Source organism: Nelumbo nucifera, chromosome 2 (assembly GCF_055504915.1).
Source record: "Nelumbo nucifera cultivar China Antique chromosome 2, China Antique-T2T, whole genome shotgun sequence".
In the NCBI taxonomy this organism is placed as follows: domain Eukaryota; kingdom Viridiplantae; phylum Streptophyta; class Magnoliopsida; order Proteales; family Nelumbonaceae; genus Nelumbo; species Nelumbo nucifera.
In genome coordinates, this window is record NC_142650.1 from 45,781,587 (window position 1) to 45,801,000 (window position 19,414).

General features: G+C 39.0%; 1 protein-coding gene across 1 annotated transcript; it reads left to right on the forward strand.

Moving 5' to 3' along the window:
- Positions 1–7,026: 7,026 nt before the first annotated feature.
- On the forward strand, positions 7,027–15,354 carry LOC104602592 (protein SMAX1-LIKE 6-like). Its single transcript, XM_010266324.3, has 3 exons — positions 7,027–8,501; positions 12,356–12,602; positions 13,107–15,354. Exons 1-3 carry the CDS (start codon positions 7,312–7,314, stop codon positions 15,159–15,161), a joined length of 3,492 nt encoding a protein of 1,163 aa, XP_010264626.1. The 5' UTR covers positions 7,027–7,311; the 3' UTR covers positions 15,162–15,354.
- Positions 15,355–19,414: the final 4,060 nt, after the last annotated feature.

The window sequence follows — 19,414 nt, forward strand, 5'->3', positions numbered from 1 at the left end:
AATCTTACATTCTTCATCATATCAAGAGATTTATAAGAGGTTTGACGGCCAACAAGTTGAAATTGGAAAAAACAATTCAGGAAAATAAATAAATTTAAGATCAAAGCTTAGCAATGGTGGATTTCTGGTGCATGCATGCCAGACAAGCGAAGAGATCATTTGAATTCTCATGTATTTTGTGACGCAATAGTCTAGGCCAATTGATTTTAGTAGGAAAAATCAATTGGCCGTGCCCTCCTTCTCTCCGTCTCTGTGTGTTCACACTTGATACACTTTTTTGCTTTAATGCAAGACGAACCCACAAATCACATTACATAAAGCTGGATGCCGTGCTCTGTGTGTGTGTTCACACTTTTTGCTTTCAGCAGATCTGGGCTTTTGAACATAGGACAGGCCAATGACACAACAACACCAACACAAAGAGGCTCTCTCTCTCTCTCTCTCTCTCTCAATGCCAATGGCTGTTGATGTCTGTGACTGCAATTCACGATAGGTAGAGAATGGGTAGGAAAAGTGAGTGAGTAGGAAATCTGGGTTCACAGAGATGTCACCAGGCAATGCGAAGCAATGGAATGATAAGAAAATTAAAAGCATCCTGTGTGAAGTAATAGGCGCCAAAAACAAAAAAAATAAAAAATAAACAAAATAAAATAAAAAAGAAAACCACTGTATGGACTCAATCAGATGATTTTGATTAGGGTACCATTTGTAGAATTACTTTACCATCTGATGGTAGGTTTATATATATATATATATATATATATAATCAGTTTAATCGGAGATATCTTTGACCATCTGATTAGTGTATCATTTGTTTTGACTTTAAGAAAGTATTTTCTCCATCATCCGTTTAAACATAGCAACATGAAATGGATGACAGAAAGGTTTCATGAAATTTAAGTTTTGGGTTGAGATGTTGCATATTATAGAGAAAATACTGGGATAGAAATGCTAGCATAAATCATATTAATTTATTTATCTTGAAGATTCGGGGGGAAAACATCTTTCGTCACTTTTGAGGAATAAAAAATAAGGTGTTTATGTGTTTATTTTTTATAATTACATTAATGAAAGTCTTAAGTTTAATTTATTTTTCCCCTTTCAAAAGTAAGTCTGGTTTCCTTCTAGGCCTCTTGAAATGAATTATTGGCATAGACATTAATTACATTTCCTTCTCCTCAAAGGCAAAGCAATGCAAATTTGCAATGAAGAAAGATGTATTATATGGAATTTCATCCATTATAAAATATCTTCGTTTTAAAACTTGAAATTATCTAATAAAATTTTCTCTAAAAGCCTTGTTTCCACCATTCTTCGAAAGCATCAACTTGCGAGGTCGATAATGAGGAGGATATTTTCAAAATATAATTAAGAGAGAGAGAGAGAGAGAGATTCCAATATAAGATGGGGTCTGATGCTGAGTATATTACAAAGAATCCAAAGCAATGTTAATAGGCAGCTTGTTCGGTGCTGTCTAACTGTGTTTGGTTTGGTAGAAAAGAAAGAGGTTTCCTTCCTTTTCTTTCAAACCAAATATAATTGCAGCCGAATCCAATTGTTGGATTTTAATCTCATAAGAGATTAAATTCAATGGGTTTGATTGGTCAATTACATGAAAAATTGCACCTACACACTTGATTGAAAAATTAGCTTTTCTCTTGCAAAACCCAGTTTTGAACTTGTCCCACATTGAAAAATTATAAGTTTTGTTTTCAGTATTTCAATAGGAACTGATTTACACTCCTTAGAAATAATAGAGGAGAGTATGGGGGTTTGATACCACGCAATGCATGCACACGCGTGTGCGTGCGTGTGTGTGGTGCAATGAGGCGCTTTAGAGGCATACTTTGCGCGCACCCGTGTGGCTCACGAAGGGTGGCTTTGGTTTTGGTGCGATACTGACCGTTGATCACCGTTGATGAGCGATTCGATCGGGTGTGATCAAGAGGCACAATTCAAAGTTAACAGTCACTGTTCAAGGTGTCTTCTCTAAACCAGTACTTACCTTTTCTTCATACACCCAATCGGGTGTGATTCTCGCCCAAGACTTTGTTGTATCCTGGGAACGGATTTGCTTGTAACCCAACAACAAACTCAGTAAAACTGGGGGCAAATAACGTTCTAAAGACAGTATTTTCAGACGCGCCTCAGAGCTTCTCCTCCAAAATTACAATGACCCCATTTTTCAACACCAATTGTAGAGAGCTTAAAGCAGAAGTGGAATGAGATACGTGTATAAATACACACATACACACATACATACATACATACATACATACATACATACATACATACATATATATACCTATTCTCATTTAGTTGAGGTGGGGCATCAGCCCTGTTTGAAAGAGTGAGAATTGGTGAAGATAAGTAGAGGAAACTATGACCTTTGAGAGCAATTGATGTATGTGCAGAGGAACTAGGTTCCCCACTGCCAGAAACATGAGTTTCTATTTTGAGTGAATCAATTACTCAAAGTTGTAGACTACCAAACAGCAGTGCAATCTCATAATTTACGCTTTTACTCCTACATTTCTATAATGGATTCCCTGCATGAAACAAGTAGACTAAAAGTAACTCTTTCCATGGACTAGGACTAGGGAATAGGGATTTTTGTTTCCCTGCCTATCAAAACTGAACAAAGCCCAACATCGTCTTATAAAAAAGACCCACGTCATCCCCATTCACAATTTTTTACTTGCCTTAAAGAGTAAGGCTAAAGGCTACCCAACTGCTCTTCATACATGGGCCTCCAAGTCCATCCAAAAGGTTCCCATCCAACAGTTGTAGCCTTAAAAGGCAATCCCAACTATCCTCCTCAGAGGGCTCCATCTCCCCCTGTCCTTGCATTCCCTTTACCAACTTAATGATAAAGATGTAAAAAAGCCTCCAAAAGCAACAAATGTTGATGTGGCAGAATATATAAATATAAATATATATATATATATATATATATATATATATATGGGTTTTTTCAATGAATCAAACGACCGGTTCACCTAACTCCATATGGCCAACATGTGGTTGGATGGTGAGCAGTTTCCTTGATTGAAATGCAGGTGTCTAGGGCCTAAATGGGCAACAGTCCAACATATATACCAGTTGTTTTGGCCTTTGGGTTGGGCGAAATATTAAAGAGAGATGCTCCAAACAAGGGTAAAAGAAAAAGGAAAACTGGTAGTGGCACTCCTCCTCTGCCTCTCTGCACAACCGTCCAATGTGGGCTTTGGTGGATAGCAACAACAACAGTAGTTTTCTCAATCAAATCCATAAGACAACATCCAAGTCACACACAACAGTTGTTTGTGATTTTGATTGATTAGCTGATTAGTTCTCCATTATCATCTGCCTTTTTGGTTAATAAATAAAAATGGTTTCTATAATGACAACCAAAATTAGGAAACTGACCTGACCAATCTGAACATTTACCCTGCCTTAAAAGCAGGCCGGAAGAAAAAGAAATAGGTTGGATTGAGTTGTAGTGGTGGTGGTGGTGGGTGTATCATTAAATTTTCGATGGGACGACTGGAGTGGGTCAATATGACATGGGATAGCAATGGATTGACTTGGACCCTTGGTCTGTCATCAAAAAAATAATAGAGGTATATATCTTTTTTTTTTTTATATATATTCTAGCGACCCATCTAATATTCTTAATAACATTTTAGTCTATATTATTCCAATAATAGATTTAAAAATTCAGACACAATAAATGGTCAGAATTCTGAAATTTTGGATAAAACTTTGATACTTACCGAAATTAAATTTAAAACCCTTGATGAGAAAAGGAAAAGCGATGACAAAGAACCCAACGGCAAATTCCTTTGATCCTTCTCTTCACTCTAATGGAGTAACTAGTCAAATACTAATAGAGCAAGTTCTATTCCTCCAGTGGGGGTGTGATGGGAAAAACAATGGCTTTGACTATTATTGCGTAACGATAAAAAATTAAAAATACAATCCATGATTTAAAAATGAGGGACATGTCAGGCTGGTGCGAGGCACCGAAGGCTAAGAAAAAGATGAAATCAGAGAGAGAGAGAGAGACTCGATCCGACATTCTGACAAGGATGCAGAAGCAGCTTTATACCAAAAGCTCGTAGAGCCAGCCATGCTGTTCACTTTTCTTTCTCAACTCCTAAGCGAGTGGAAGGTTGAATATGTTCATTTCATTGCCAGTTTGCCACTTTGGAAGTAGAAGATTTCAATCAATCTTACCAGTGCCACCACCGCTCACTGCCAACGCCCCAACTTTCATTCTCCCTCTGCTTTTCTTGTGTGCTTCATTGGTGATTGCCTGATTGGTCCCCATTTAATTTAATGGACCCCTCCGTCCTTTTCTTTTAAAAATTTTCCTTTCCAATTGCTTAGATGTCCATTCATTCACCAGACACAAGCCAATGAGCCATCACACCATCATACTCTTCCCTCTCTCAATGGTGAATAACAAAGCCACGTCACCTTTATGTGGCTTTGTCATACACCGTTAAAAAGGAGTTAAAATCCTCTTGTGGGGAAATAATCTGTGCCCAAACGCCTCATCAATAAAAAGCTACCCAGTTACAGAGATATGAAATAATCTCAAAATGGGTCCTGGGCATTGACTAGGACAAGGTCCCAGCCTCTCAGGTTGATTAGTGTCTGCTCACTCAAAAGAGCAACAAATGGGCTTGAGTGAAAGGGAATCACTAGAATGAATAAATGCGTAGAAAGAGGGAGAACCATTTTAAAAGCATAAAATAAATAAATTATCACCATAAAGTAAGATTCCATTTCCAGATCTTCCTAGATACTATATTTTATCCTTCTTTTGTTTGATATTTGGTAAACGTTTAATTGCGCCCATGTCCTTACTATAGCTTTCGCTTTTCAGCCTTTGACAGGTAGCCATTAGGACCATTTTTCTACCTACCATAGATGTAGCAATTAGCCACGTGGAGCTCGAATACTCTTGGACTTTCACCATAAGTGCCCCTTTCTATCTCTAATCAGATTAGGTCACTCTTGACAAGGTGTGTCTGTCCAGCACATGTGTATTCGGTATAGGGCAAATATCCTCTTAGGTTAGCGGGTCGTAGGAGGCCCCGCCCATCAGTCTATGCGTCTAATTTCTAGACAATTGAGACCCACAACACCATTGCATTTGAATGTATCTCAACAATTAAGTTTAGGGTTGAATCCATTTAGTGATGGGCCCGATCTTTCAGGGTGACGTGACAAGTAGCAGAGGCCCATGTCCGTGGACAAGGTGCATGCCTGCATGGCCTCCCATAACCTCAAGGAACCACATTTGGGCTTTGGCTTTGATGGCTTAGAAGTGTAGAACAGAATACTGTCCTTATCAGAGGAGAGAGAGAGAGAGAGTGTGTATCCATGTATTGATATAATTCAGGCTGTCCGGGTGCAGGGACGTCCCCACCATGACCATGTCATGTACTCATGTGCGGGCAAGCATACACGCAACTCAAAATAGCTATATCTATATATAAGTCATACGCCAAACAAGACTTAGGAGCAGGACCATCTCCCCCACCTCTATGATGTGTGATGTGAGTAGTTCCTTTCATGGTGACTGTAAATTAGACATGCATCTCCCATATGTGGAGAGGAGAGGTCCACCACCAACCATGAATTTAGACATTAGGATCTATAAGAGACCTGTTCGATGCATCTCCCCGTGTAAAAAGATGCCCATGTTTGCTCTACAAGGGAGTGATTGCACTCTGGTTTTAATTGAATTGGTTATAGATGAGTTTAAATATAGTCTTTTTTTTTTTTTCAATTTAAAAACACGGAATTCTAAGGGGGAAAAGAAGTAATGTGAATTCTGTGTGAAAGAAAGAGAAAAGTGATGTGAACAATTGACAAATGGAAGCCTCGGCAAGACGGCAATGGCATAAAAAAGGATGACATTAGATTTGAAGCGGATATTATGCATCAGTAAGTAACATAACATGCTCTGCATTTCAATTTGACATGCATCACATGAATATTTAATTTTTGATACATTATAGCCAATCCAGAGACAAGAGGAGGAGAACATAGAAGAGAGGAGATCCTTCGTTATTTAGCTATGGGTACCCCCATTCTCTAGACTAGAGTAAGTCTTCAACCATATTAATATTATACGGAGTCTGGAGTGATGGTCGGACAATGGACCATGGACAGAGAATGACTTAAAACGCTAGCCTACCTAATTTCCCACTTTCCCCTACTTGTATATCCTACTGTTAGTTTTTAAGTTTTAGACCTCATTTGGTTTGTAGGAATAGGGGTCTGGATATTCCAATTCTAATCATTTGGTTGGATGAAATAAGAATCCTATTCTAATTCTTGTGAGAATGTCATATCCCTATTCGACCCAATGGTCATTCTCTGTTCCTTGTCTAGAAATAAAATCTCATTTCTGTTGATTCCAATTCATATTTTCATTACTGTTAAAAACAAACAGACCATAAGAATAAACGGCTCTCATTTAGACTTAAAAAGATTCTGATTCCGATTCCAATTATTAACCAAACGCACCCAATTCTACTTTGTGGGCACTTGGTGGGCATTTCATCAAAAAGTGGTTGAAAATGAAAAAATTGCTAAACTGGACAAAAGTGGAAAGCAAACAAAAACGCATCAATCAGCACCTTTTTTTTACTTCTACACACTACACAGTGGGGGGATTAAAACCGTTGGATGGGTGGGGGAAGATGTTTTCTTCCAGTGCTTTCATATTCCAAAATGACGATCAACTATGTATGTGTATTGTGTAGTGGTGGGCCTGGTGGCCCCTGGCCCTGGCCCGGTTGGTGGAGGAGGCCTTATTCTTTTCTCTCATCCACCTTATCACATGCAATTTTTTTTTGCCATTTAAACGACCTCTGACCTCTCTTTCTTCTTTAGTTTCTTTCTAGCTTCTGCGATATACTCTCTCTCCACCTGTATCTCTCTCTAAAAGTTCGTTCGAATAAGTGACGTGGGTTGTTGCCCCCACTGAAATAAGTGGGCACAGCATCTCTGATCTCTCCCCCACCCGCTAATAGTCTCTCACACTGATTGGTTTTCTCTGTCCAAAGCGGAATGGGAAGATTTTTTTATTCGAGAGAATCTGTGCTCTTCATCTGTTTGTTCAACGGCCCAAGAGAAAAGGTGAGAGGGACCTGGGACCGCACGGTCGCAACAACAACAGCATCAGCAGCAATGCTTCTAGTTCTCTCGACTACTTTAAATAAATTAAAAGGTGATGGAGTCTACTCCATTCGAATTTTTTATTTGCTTGGAGGTTAAGACTTAAGAGCGTTATATTTATGGTCGCCGGTGATGCCGACGCCGGTTAGCGCTGCGAGGCAATGCTTAACTGCCGAGGCTACGCACGCGCTCGACGAGGCGGTCGCTGTCGCGCGCCGCCGTGGGCATGCACAGACTACGTCTTTACACGCCGTTTCAGCCTTCCTCGCGCTGCCTTCCTCGGCACTGCGTGAGGCTTGTGCCCGTGCGCGCAGCTCTGCTTACCCGCCTCGGCTTCAGTTCAAAGCTCTTGAGTTGTGCTTCGGTGTTGCACTCGATCGTCTTCCTTCCTCCCAAGCGTTAGATGAGCCTCCCATATCCAACTCTCTGATGGCCGCTATTAGACGCTCGCAAGCGAATCAGAGGAGAAACCCGGAGAGCTTTCATTTGTTTCAGCAGCAGCAACAACAGTCGTCTATGTCCTGCGTCAAGGTTGAGCTTCAGCAGTTGATATTGTCGATTCTCGATGACCCGGTTGTTAGCAGGGTCTTTGGGGAAGCTGGTTTTCGTAGCTGCGACATCAAGTTGGCGGTTCTTCGCCCACCTCCACCACTCGTTCGGTATCCTCGTTCCCGGTGCCCACCTCTTTTCTTATGTAATTTAACTGGGGTTGACTCTGAGCCGGGTAGACGGAATTTCAGTTTTCCATTCTCTGGGTTGTCGGGAATTCCTGTCTATGCGGATGGAGATGAGAACAGCAAGAGAATTGGGGAGGTTCTTGCAAGGAAGAAGGGAAGGAATCCATTGCTTGTTGGGGTCTACGCAAACGATGCCATGCGGAGTTTCGGGGATTGCATAGAGAGAAGGAAAGGAGGCGTTTTACCTGTAGAAGTGTCTGAACTGAGCTTCATTTGTATGGAGAAGGAGGTCTCGAAGTTTATCACGGAGAATGGGAATGAGAGGTTGCTCGGTCTGAGGTTTGAGGAGGTAGGTCGATCAGCAGAGAGTTCTTCCGGGTCTGGTGTGATCGTTAGCTTTGGAGACTTAAAGGGATTCGTTGCTGATGACTCGGTTCATGATATGAGCTATGTAGTTTCCCAACTGACGAGTTTGTTGGAACTTCATCGTCAGAAACTGTGGTTGATGGGGGCAGCAGCCAGTTATGAGACTTATCTGAAGTTCCTAACAAAGTTTCCTTCCATAGAGAAGGACTGGGATCTACAGCTCCTGCCCATCACTTCTCATAGGCCCTCCTTCGGAGGACTCTACTCACGGCCCTACAGGTGGATAGGCTATCTTGCACTTCATTATCTTTTTGCATCGCTTTTCCGGACTTATCTGTTATACAGCTTAAGTTTAGTACCAGATTATTAGTTAGCAATGAATCAATAGGCTCCATTATCCTGCCATAGCTTGAGAAACATTGGATTTACATAAATTCGACCTGTATTATTGATTTTGTATTTTGAAAAGGTAATCATCCTGGCATTCAGATTCTTGCAGGCATATTAATTGGTACGGAAACCTAGCTTACTATAGTTTGATATTATCTCCGCTTCTTGTCAAACCTAGCTTACACATCTTGCTTAAGATGCACGGCCTTTCTATGGAGAAAAAAGGTTTCTAACCTGTGATTGTGGCAGGCCAAAAAGAGGGATGTTGATCTTATAGATGTACCTGTTGTTTATACAGTGGTGTATGTGCTGAGGGATGTTGCTACCTACCTACCATTCAATTCCACCTTATAGGAACTCCTTACCAGATGTGGACCATCTGATCTTTATTTACTTGTTCAATAGTATTCTTTTCCATTTTCCCCAACTGAAATATTATACCAAATAGTTATTACAGTAGGATACAGTTGATGAAGTTATCTTAGGCCTATTGGATGAAACCTCCCTGTTCCTGCATTGCCCTATGTGTTGGTTATGCAATTGGCAAATCTTATGTCAACTCTTCCATGTGGAAATGGGATCATATAATCTTGGAAAATCTGGAAAATTTAAGGAAGGATGGGGAAAATATTAGCAAAAATGCAGAATTTATCAATTGGACTAAAAGGAATGTCAAAAGAAGTATACTTACATGCATAAGATTCAAAAAGCTATAATAAACAACTGTAATATATAACAAGTAAGAGAAGTAATTATTTGTTGGTTACTTCTACAGAGATAAATCGTCGGAAATGTGATAGAACTAGTTTGTTTTGAGAACATTGTAGAGCCCTGAAATAGAGAAATGATATTTCATCATAGTTTTATTTTGTTTCAATTTTAACATGACTGCATATATTGAACCTGACGCATGATCTATATTTTAGCTTGTAATAAGTCTGGAACAATGTATGGTCCTATGCTTTCAATAACCAAAGCAAGGCTTTAAATTCTAGAAATTTTGTCCAGTTCAAAATGAAATTTAAAAAAATGTTGAGATCTTGGTAACTATTTTGGTGCAGTATTTTTATTTTATTAATAATTCTGATATTTTATAACATTCATTGTATTTATCTTATTCATTTGTATAGGTTTTATAAAAAAATTGAAAATTTGGACAAAATACATGAGAAATTTCTGAGATTTCAGGAGAGATTCAGATTTGTTTTTTTTTTTTTTCAAAACAAATCCTCCAGAAAATTTTGGTATTTTGATAACTGAAACTGAAATTTCACCAAAATTTAGAACCATGGGTTAAACCATTGATGAACAGATTTTTGAACTATTATTCTAATTTTAGGAATTTATGGTTGAGACTTGGATGGAATTTTTGGAATTTAGGCATGTTTTGAGCAGTTCTTACAATACTGGGGTAGATTTGGAAGCATTTCAAGTGAGACTGGATCTTTCTTGGTTTAAATAGGTTTGAAAGGAGAATTACCGATAAAAAAGGTATAAAGCAGAAATAAATGGGCGGATCATGTCTTGAGGATAATGGGGATTTTTTTTGGGGCCTTTAGTGGGCCATTGGAGATGTGGATTCCACATAAGCAATGGAGGAGGCCCCTATAGCTCTATGGGTAGACTCAGCAACTGCTATCTACGTGCCAAAGAGCAGACAAAGGTCCTTGACATCTTGCGCATCTCTTAAATGAGATTTTAGAATTAAATGGATTCTTAATGACCTTAATACTGAAGCAGATTAGCTAATTCAGGAATTGTGAATGCTTTATTGTACAGTAACAACTTGATTCCCACATGGTGCTTTTTTGTCGGTAGGGGGAGTTGTTTTTCCCTTGTTCACCACTATACATCCTCCCATGTACTCTCTTGCTTTTTGAATACATACTCATTAACTTTCTTAAAATAATAGTTTTAGAAAAGAGATTTATGTCAATCAAAAATAGGCATGACAAATCTTACTCAAGGATCTTTGATGATTGATTGCTTTTTCTTTGGGAAGCAGCTCTAGACATTTAGATTTAGATGACTGGGCACCAAATTTGGCCAAGAAACAGCATAAGCTAGTAGTTGGTTAAGTTACATTTCTCCCGGTAAACTATGTACCATCTCCAGGCTAGAAATGATGACTTCGAAAACACAGAATCATTGTGAGATCAACCAGTGATTTAAGAGGCGCTCTTGAGGCGTGCCTAGGCGCACGGGTGAGGCACATTTTAGGGTATGCGCATCGCCTAGGTCCTAGGTGCAGCCCTTTCAAAAGGCGCATGCCTGATGTGCCTTGCGCCTCAACCTAGATGTGTGCCTTTTGAAAATTTCACACTTTTTTGCTTGTTTTTTAACCTAGTGCCTGGGTCGGGGGCTTCGCCCCCAGACCCCCATACCACATCCCTTGATGCAAGCCCAAACAAGTCCATGCTAGGGTCTTAAATTCTTAATTCTCACACAAAAAAATAATGATTTTATAATTTTAATTGCTTTTTAAGAAGATATTTTATTAGGATGAATGAATGTACAACATTAGCAAATTAGGGGGTTCTACTCCGCTCCGCTTCGCTTGCTCACCGAAGCTCCGAGGACCCCCTATTTTCTAATGTTTTTCATTCATTCATCCTAATAAAATATCTTCTTAAAAAGCAATTAAAATTATAAAATCATTTTTTTTGTGTGTGAGAACTAAGATTTAAGACCCTAACATGGGCTTGTTGGGGGCACAAAGGCAGCTCGTAGAATCAGGAATGTAATATGTTTTACATTTAGCTACTTGAAGTAATGCAATTGAGGAAATAAAGAGATTGTGGGTTTTACATGCTTGAAAATGTTTTATATGTTTGATTTTATTTTTAAGTTTTCATTTGAATATGCTTTACGTGTTATGTTTATGTATTTTAATTTTAGATAATAGGTTTTTTAAAACATTTATTTTAAAATTCAAGTTTATATTTTTTTATTTTTTTGAAAATTTTAGCTTTTTTTTGCTTTTTCTGACAATTTTTTTTTTTTATTTTCTAGCTTTTATTTTTGTATTTTTGCGCCTTGCTTCAAAAGGGCACATGCCTTGCCTTGCGCCTCAGGCACAAATTGGCCCCCACGCCTTTTTTGCGCCTTGCACTTTTAAAACACTGAGATCAGCTGTACACACACACAGACATGGTGACATACATATGTATGTTTATATTCACATAGGAGTACTGTTAAGATATAGACACTCTAGTTTGGTGCTAGGGATGCAAGTGGATTGGTTTTATATGTGTGTGTGTGTGTTATATTTAGTTTTGTAGATTTGTTCTGCTTATCGGATTCAGATATATACCCCTATCCAAATTTGACCCAATCCATTTGCAGACCTATTTGGTGCAAGTCTTTCTTCTAGCTCATAACTCTTTTAACTATCACTTGTTTCTCTTTCTCTGTTAATTATTTATATGTAATGCAAGTCACTTATTGGAGTTTATACCCTCTTTGTGGTAAGCATAAGAATTCAGGCTGTATGTACACAAATATGTAATGTTTTACTTGAGTTGGAGATAGGGTAACATGAATTGAGTCTTACATTGCAACTGGAAACAATAAAAACCTCCACTTTTTTTTGCATTTAATTTATATATAACAGTACAGAAAGATGCCTTCTCTTCATCGTGCGTTGTTTAGGAATTCTGACGTCAGTATCATGTGTTCACTTTGGCTTCTGACTATCTCTGCCCATTGGGTCTCACAGTTCCATGCTCATGCTATACTTACAGCTTGATGGAATCATTTGTTCCATTTGGTGGAGTTTTTTGCACATCATCAGATTTGAAGGGCCCATTAAGCAGCATATGTGAAGCCATATCTTGTTGTCACCTATGCAATGAGAAGTATGAACAAGAAGTTTCTTCTATTCTGAAGGCTGGCCACACTGTTTCAGTTGCAGACCAGTACCAATCAAGCTTGTCTTTCTGGCTGCAGTCACCTGAACTCACAACAAGCAAAGGATTGGATGTTGTAAAGGTGCGCATCTCTGTCGAAGTTACGCCCAACTCCCTGATATGCTCAACTTTTTTCAATTATTAGTGAGGAAATCTGAGGTTCCAGTTTGGACCCTGATGGCTCATCAATGTTTGTATGTTATAAATGGTATAGATCCAGTGGTTATGAACACTTAATTTGGGTGGAGGATCATGATCAATGAATGGGGTCCTAAGGCATCACAAAAAGCCATCCTGTCACAATCTTCATAGAAAATAGGGTAGACATCAACAGAATCACTGGGTACACTTTATTTTAGGAGTCTGTGTGTATCACATATACTATTGCTAGTCTATCATTATGGTTCACTCTAACTGTTTTCCCCATTTACATAATCAGGTTTGAATTTCTTCATGTTGTGGATTTGAAGGTTTTGTTTAAACCTTTGACATGGTTTACCCAGCTCTCTATTCTACATACGGTATCTGCATGGAAGGATTTGTGAATATACTTTTTTAAATGTCGTGTTCCATCCTTTCAGTGCAGGCCAAAGATGATGGGACGGTCTTGAAAGCTAAAATTATAGGTCTGCGAAGGAAATGGAATGATATTTGCCAGCGTCTTCACCAAAGCCATGCAATACCCAAAGCTGATATATATCAGGATGGTAACGAAAGACCTGGGAATCAGAACAGTGACGGTACAGTTGCATCTCAGAATGAAAGTGGAGGTGAAAATGTTTTTCCTTTCATTTCCCTGGACAGAGCTCCCCTGCCACAACTGAATGTGCCAGTTATGTTGGTTTCTGAAACTAAGAGTGACAGTTTCCTATCAAAACTACAGGTTAAACATTCAAACGATGCAAGTAATCAGAACAGTGACGGTACAGTTGCATCTCAGAATGAAAGTGGAGGTGAAAATGTTTTTCCTTTCATTTCCCTGGACAGAGCTCCCCTGCCACAACTGAATGTGCCAGTTATGTTGGTTTCTGAAACTAAGAGTGACAGTTTCCTATCAAAACTACAGGTTAAACATTCAAACGATGCAAGTAATCAGAAAGAGGGCGTCATGTCTGCTTCATTCCCATTGCCACATTGGAGCGTACCTGATGGTCATAAGTCACCTTCGTCTGCAACTTCTGTAACAACAGATTTAGGACTGGGAACACTCTATGCATCTAATCATAAGGAGATGAAGAAACCAACATTGGAACCTGATGATAGGCAACTGCAGAACTGCTCTAGTTGCCTTTCTGCTGAGCTTAATGTGGTCAATGGGAATGTTTTAAACCCTCCTGCCCGATCTTCCCCTTTCACTGCTCCTGATTTGAGTGGACAGCTTGATCCAAGAGATTTCAAGAATTTGTGGAGAGGTCTTACTGAAAAGGTTGGTAGGCAGGATGAAGCTATATGTGCTGTTGGTCAGACTGTAGCTCGCTGTAGAAAAGAAAGCGGAAGACGCCGTGGTCAAAACCTGAAAGGAGATATATGGTTCAGTTTCCTTGGACCCGATAGGGTTGCAAAGAAGAGAATTGCCTTGGCCCTTGCAGAAGTGATATTTGGCAGCAAAGAAAACCTAATCTGTGTGGATTTGAGTTCCCAAGATGGGATTACCCATTCTAGCATGGTCTATGGTCACCAAGAAATGAATGGATGTGATGTGAAACTCAGAGGGAAGACAGTTACTGATTATATTACTGGGGAGCTAGGCAAGAAACCATTGTCAATTGTCTTCCTTGAAAATGTAGATAAGGCTGATTTATTGGTCCAGAATAGCTTGTCCCAAGCTATAAGGACTGGCAAGTTTTCAGATTCACATGGAAGGGAGGTCAGTATCAATAATGCAATCTTTGTGACAACATCAAGAATTATTAAGGGTAATAAAAACTTCTTTTCTGGGAAGGAATCTGTTAATTTCCCCGAGGAAAGAATTCTAGGAGCTCAAGGTCTGCAAATGCAGATGTTACTTGAATGTGTTCTCGAGGATACTGCAGGAAGAAATAATCCAAATGTGTTGATTAATTCAAGAAAAAGAGGCCTATTGGTTGTGAATAAGCGGAAGCTAAGTGGAACTGGTGACCCCAAAGAGCAAAATGAGACCTTGGAGATGACCAAGCGAGTCCACAAAGTTTCACATTCATATCTAGATTTGAATCTTCCCATAGAAGCAATGGAAGCAAATGACATGGATTATGGAAGCTGTGACAGTGACTCTGTATCAGAAAACTCAGAGGCCTGGTTGGAAGGTTTTCTTGGTCAAGTTGATGAAACAGTCATTTTCAAGCCATTTGATTTTGATGGTCTTGCTGACAAAATATTAAAGGATATAAGTGAGAGCTTCAACAAGGTGATTGGTCCTGATAGTCTGCTGGAGATTGATTCAGAAGTCATGGAACAGATACTTGCGGCTGCTTGGTTATCAGATAAGAAGAGAACAATAGAGGATTGGGTGGATCAGGTACTGGGAAAATGTTTTACTGAGATACGGAAAAGGGATGGCTTCTCTGCTGGGTTTGTTCTGAAGCTTGCTCCTTGTGAGGGTGTCCTTTTGGAGGAGCAAACATTTGGTATCTGCCTTCCTGCACGAATTATTTTGAACTAGCATGTATAAAATGCTTTTGTAATTAGATGTATAATGTAGCTAGCTTTTAGCATCTTCAAGTCTGGCTGGCCCGATGATCCCATGGTTTTATTGGGGTTCTTCTTTTTCGGGCTGTGTGTGTATTATTATCAATTGGCATTTAGAGAATGTACGGTTGGTTCTAGTTTATGTCTCAAGCAGCTATTTATTTCAATGATCTCCCTCTATTGCTGGTTACAGTAGTGATATTTATATCCGATTCATCTGAACATTTGTCTATCACAAACAGGCTTTGTGAAATCGTGTATCCAATTGGTATTTTTCCATTACAAACAGACTTTGTGAAATCGTGTATCCAATTGGTATTTTTCCATCACAAACAGACTTCATCACAATTTAGGGGTGGGTAAATACATTTGGAAAACCAATAAAAAGAATTTGAGGGGGACTGAACTATAAATAGGCTTTTTTTTTTTAATAATCTAGGGAAATTTATGATTTTGACCTTTTTCCCTCACAAGTTTTTATTGGTTTTCTAAATGTATTGTTCCAAACCCTCATCTATGCTACAGTATCCCTCTTGAATTGTGATAGATTCCTTCACCGTTAGTGGGGAAACCATATTGTCTCACTCTCACCTCACACAACTCATGAAAGTGTGGGAAAAAATGACCCATAATTGGATATTTAGAGCCAGGCCAGATTCAGAGGTCACACTCTTGTGGGTAATAAACAAGTACAAAATGAATATTGTAGCAGTTGCCTTAGAATTTTGTTTGAGTCATTTCAAGGGTAGGCTGAGGGTATTTTTATGGAATAAGTGTCATAAAATTGGCTGAGTGCTCACTAAATGTGCTCGCCTACCTGATCTGGACTCCTTTATTGAATGTGATGTAAATTAAGAACTAATGTAAATTTTACATCGGTTTAGTTGTATGTGTTTGGAAGGAGGGTTTAATTATTATCAATGTAAAACTATATTCCGGTTCAGTTTTGCATGCATTTTGATGGAGTATAGTTTTATATCGATAATCGATGTAAAACTTCATCAACTCTAAAGTTTTACATCGATAATCGATGTAAAAAGTACATCAATTTTATCAATGTAAAACTTAACACTCTTTCACCCATTACTATTTTTAAAAAGCAACTGTCACTTTTTGGTTCACTGTAAAATGCCATCAATACACTGATGACGTTTTACACTGATTCCAAACGGATAAGAGCAGCCCTTGATACATAGCGCACTGTCCTTGTAATCAAGCGGGCTAGTTTGAAAATTTGAAATAAGGGGGTTGTGGGTTCCCTACTCTAAGTAAACATCCTTAATTAGTTAAGACTTAATTACTTAAATTACCTTTGAAGTATTCGATAATTACTTAAATTACCTCTAACGTTTTAGAACTAACTTAAAGTATCCCTAAAGTTTCAGAAATTTATTTTTTGTTATGTGTTGTCATTAAATTAATCAAAAGACTTTTTTGTCTTTAATTATTTTTCAAATTTTCAAAATATGTTGTATAAAAAAAGTTTAAAAAGAATCTGACAACCATGAGAACCAGACTTCTTCCTCCGGTCGAAGAGAAAGCAAGGTTGCGGAGACTTGTCAAAAGAGGTTTCAAAAGAACTCTAGATTTCAAGGAAGCCATTGTCTTCTTTTACATCTCAACAACAACAATGGTAATCTGTGGTGGGTGCAGATCATTTACAAACGATGTTTAACTGCGCCAAATGCTTCTGCAACAAAAGTTAAGATGTAAAGTAATTCGTATGCTCAATCTTATTGCTTCTACAACCCCTTTAATGGGTGGAGTAAAAGTGACAACATGAGAGAAAAAGAATTTCCATACAATTCTTTGACTGTGTTTGATCTGCAATGCGTTCAATGATTGGTGGGGTTTTGTGAAAAGGGATTGATGAGGGGTAATTTGATTCTCCTAATCATCTTGCGACATCTGGCTTTCGAGTGTCATCTTGGTGCTGAGTAAGCAAATTAGCTCGGCAAGTTAGCCCGGAACACCTCATCCAGGTCGACCTCCACCTCGGCTAGGATGAACTAATTGGCTCCCCACTCATGGCGACCTGCCTTAAAGTATCGGCCGAGTTGTAGGAGTCGATGGTGACATGCAAGGAGAACCCGCTGACTTGGATCGATAATATGTTACCAACCCAAGATCTCCGGTGTGCGTATACGTCAACCATTAGACCAACCTATCGCGACGCACACATCGGAGTTAACCAAATAGATTGTCACTTCTGCGCAGATCCTGTAACTGACACATTATTGCGCCAAACCAAGCGGAAAAGGAAATGGTTCCACAAAAAGTTGAAGCCCATTTTGAGAGGGCTATGACAGCAGGTGCCTATATAAGGCACTAACTTCTACCTGGAAAGGTACGCGCAATAATACATTCTCTATCTCTCTCATTCTTTCAAGAAATCTTTAAACACCTTCTAACTTAAGCATCGAAGTGCCCTCCCCAGGTAAAGATAACCCAGGCACTCTAACATCCTCTCTTGCAGAAATACTTCAGCTCGGCCCGGCCCTATACAACTTGGCCCTGGTAAAAAATCATCTAAATCAGTATCTAAATCACCTGACACGAGGGAGTAACCAAATCGCGTAACAAGGAAAACACTGAGAATAATGAGATTGGGCCGGAGGCTCTCAACAAGATTGAAAGTTAAATTTTTGGACCGACAGTTTCCTATAGCTTTTTTGTTTGTGAATTGTGAGAGGCAGGATTTTTGCGGAAAGTTTGTTTAACACTACAGATTGCATTAAATGGCGACTTGACGTGGATTAAGGTTCATGAGATGAGCTAGAGCTAGGGGATGGTAGATAAACTCCGTCGACGACCTGAGAACAAATGCATGTGGAAGGATCGAGTTTGTTTTGGAAGAAATACAAGCTATATCTATTTCTTTTGAACTATGCACTTTTTCTGTATGTAAAAAAAAAAAAAAAAAAGATATGAAAACTCTGTAGCTCTTCTCTTTAATGAATTATCCACTTACAAAAAAACAAGAAATTCATGAACTCCGAACCAAAACGAAGATGGAGCTTATCAATTACTTCAATGAGGTCATGGTTGGGCTTGCATTGCTCTATGGATCTCAAACCCAACGACGTCTGTATTGGAGAGGGAGTAGAAAGCAAGGCTGCAGCAACGAGAGATGATGAGCTAATATCTTCTTAATTTCGATTCAAAGTGGTGGTGGTCTCTCAATCGATTATTGCTTCTCTGGTTCTCACCGGAAATTTCATCACCAATCATCTGAAACCGGTAAGGTCGGTTGTGAGTGCAAAATTGAGTTGTCGAATAATTAAAAATGTGATGTGACTACACATGTAAACAGTCTATTAACGGAGGGAGGGATAACATTTGTTATATTATGTCGGGCAATTTCTTTAAACTATTTCTACTGTTTGTAAAATTGATTAACTGTACTGTTTACGTATTGTTTTAAAGTATCCTTATTGTTTCTGAAATTTGACATTGCTGTTTAAGTGCTAATGAAAAGAAATGAAATATCCAATTTGTCTTCTATTATTCCTCAAATTTTAAAATAAAACCTTACTGATGGACAATCATGCATTGGCATCACGTCAAACCCAGCAAAATCCATGGAGTGGAAGAGAGGGAAGCCCGATGGCAGGGGAAGCTTTGCCACCATAAATTTGCCACCATAAATTTAACAGTCTGTTGGTTCAGGTTACTCAATTGATGGTAGTGAAATCCTTGTACTTTACAAGTCTTCCTCGCTGTAAGTGGAGAAAGAGATCTGACCCATCTTACCGTTGAAAATGGAAAGCAAATTTACAATATCTTTCTCAAGTACGCTTCTAGAGGTACTTTAGCTGATTTGCTCAAAAAATCTGGCGGTTCATTATTGGAATCTGATGTTTGACGTTACACGAGATCAATTCTCTGAGGCTTTCGTTTCCTCCTTTGTCCTTCTCCGGATGGAAGCAACGAGATTAAAGTTACTGATTTTGGGCTGGCAAAGAAGGGAAGACCAGGACAAGAGAGCAAGAGAACAAAAGGTGGGACATTTAGATTAAGAGGTACTATGCTTTACATGTTGTTGGAATCCATCACCTATAATGAACACGAGGCGCTGGCTGACATATGGGCTCTTGGTTGTGCCGTATCGGAGATAGTAATGGGTAAGCCAGCATGGAAGTGTGGGGCTAACACCGACATTAGTGCCCTACTATTTTGGATTGGTTTTGGCAAAGAACTACTAAAGATTCTAGGGGTTCTCACATA

Coding starts and splice junctions, on each gene's coding strand:
- LOC104602592 (XM_010266324.3), top strand. CDS start 7,312: ATGCCGACGCCGGTTAGCGCTGCGAGGCAATGCTTAACTGCCGAGGCT. Junction 8,502..12,355: donor CTCTACTCACGGCCCTACAG/GTGGATAGGCTA, acceptor CTATACTTACAG/CTTGATGGAATCATTTGTTC. Junction 12,603..13,106: donor AAGGATTGGATGTTGTAAAG/GTGCGCATCTCT, acceptor CTTTCAGTGCAG/GCCAAAGATGATGGGACGGT.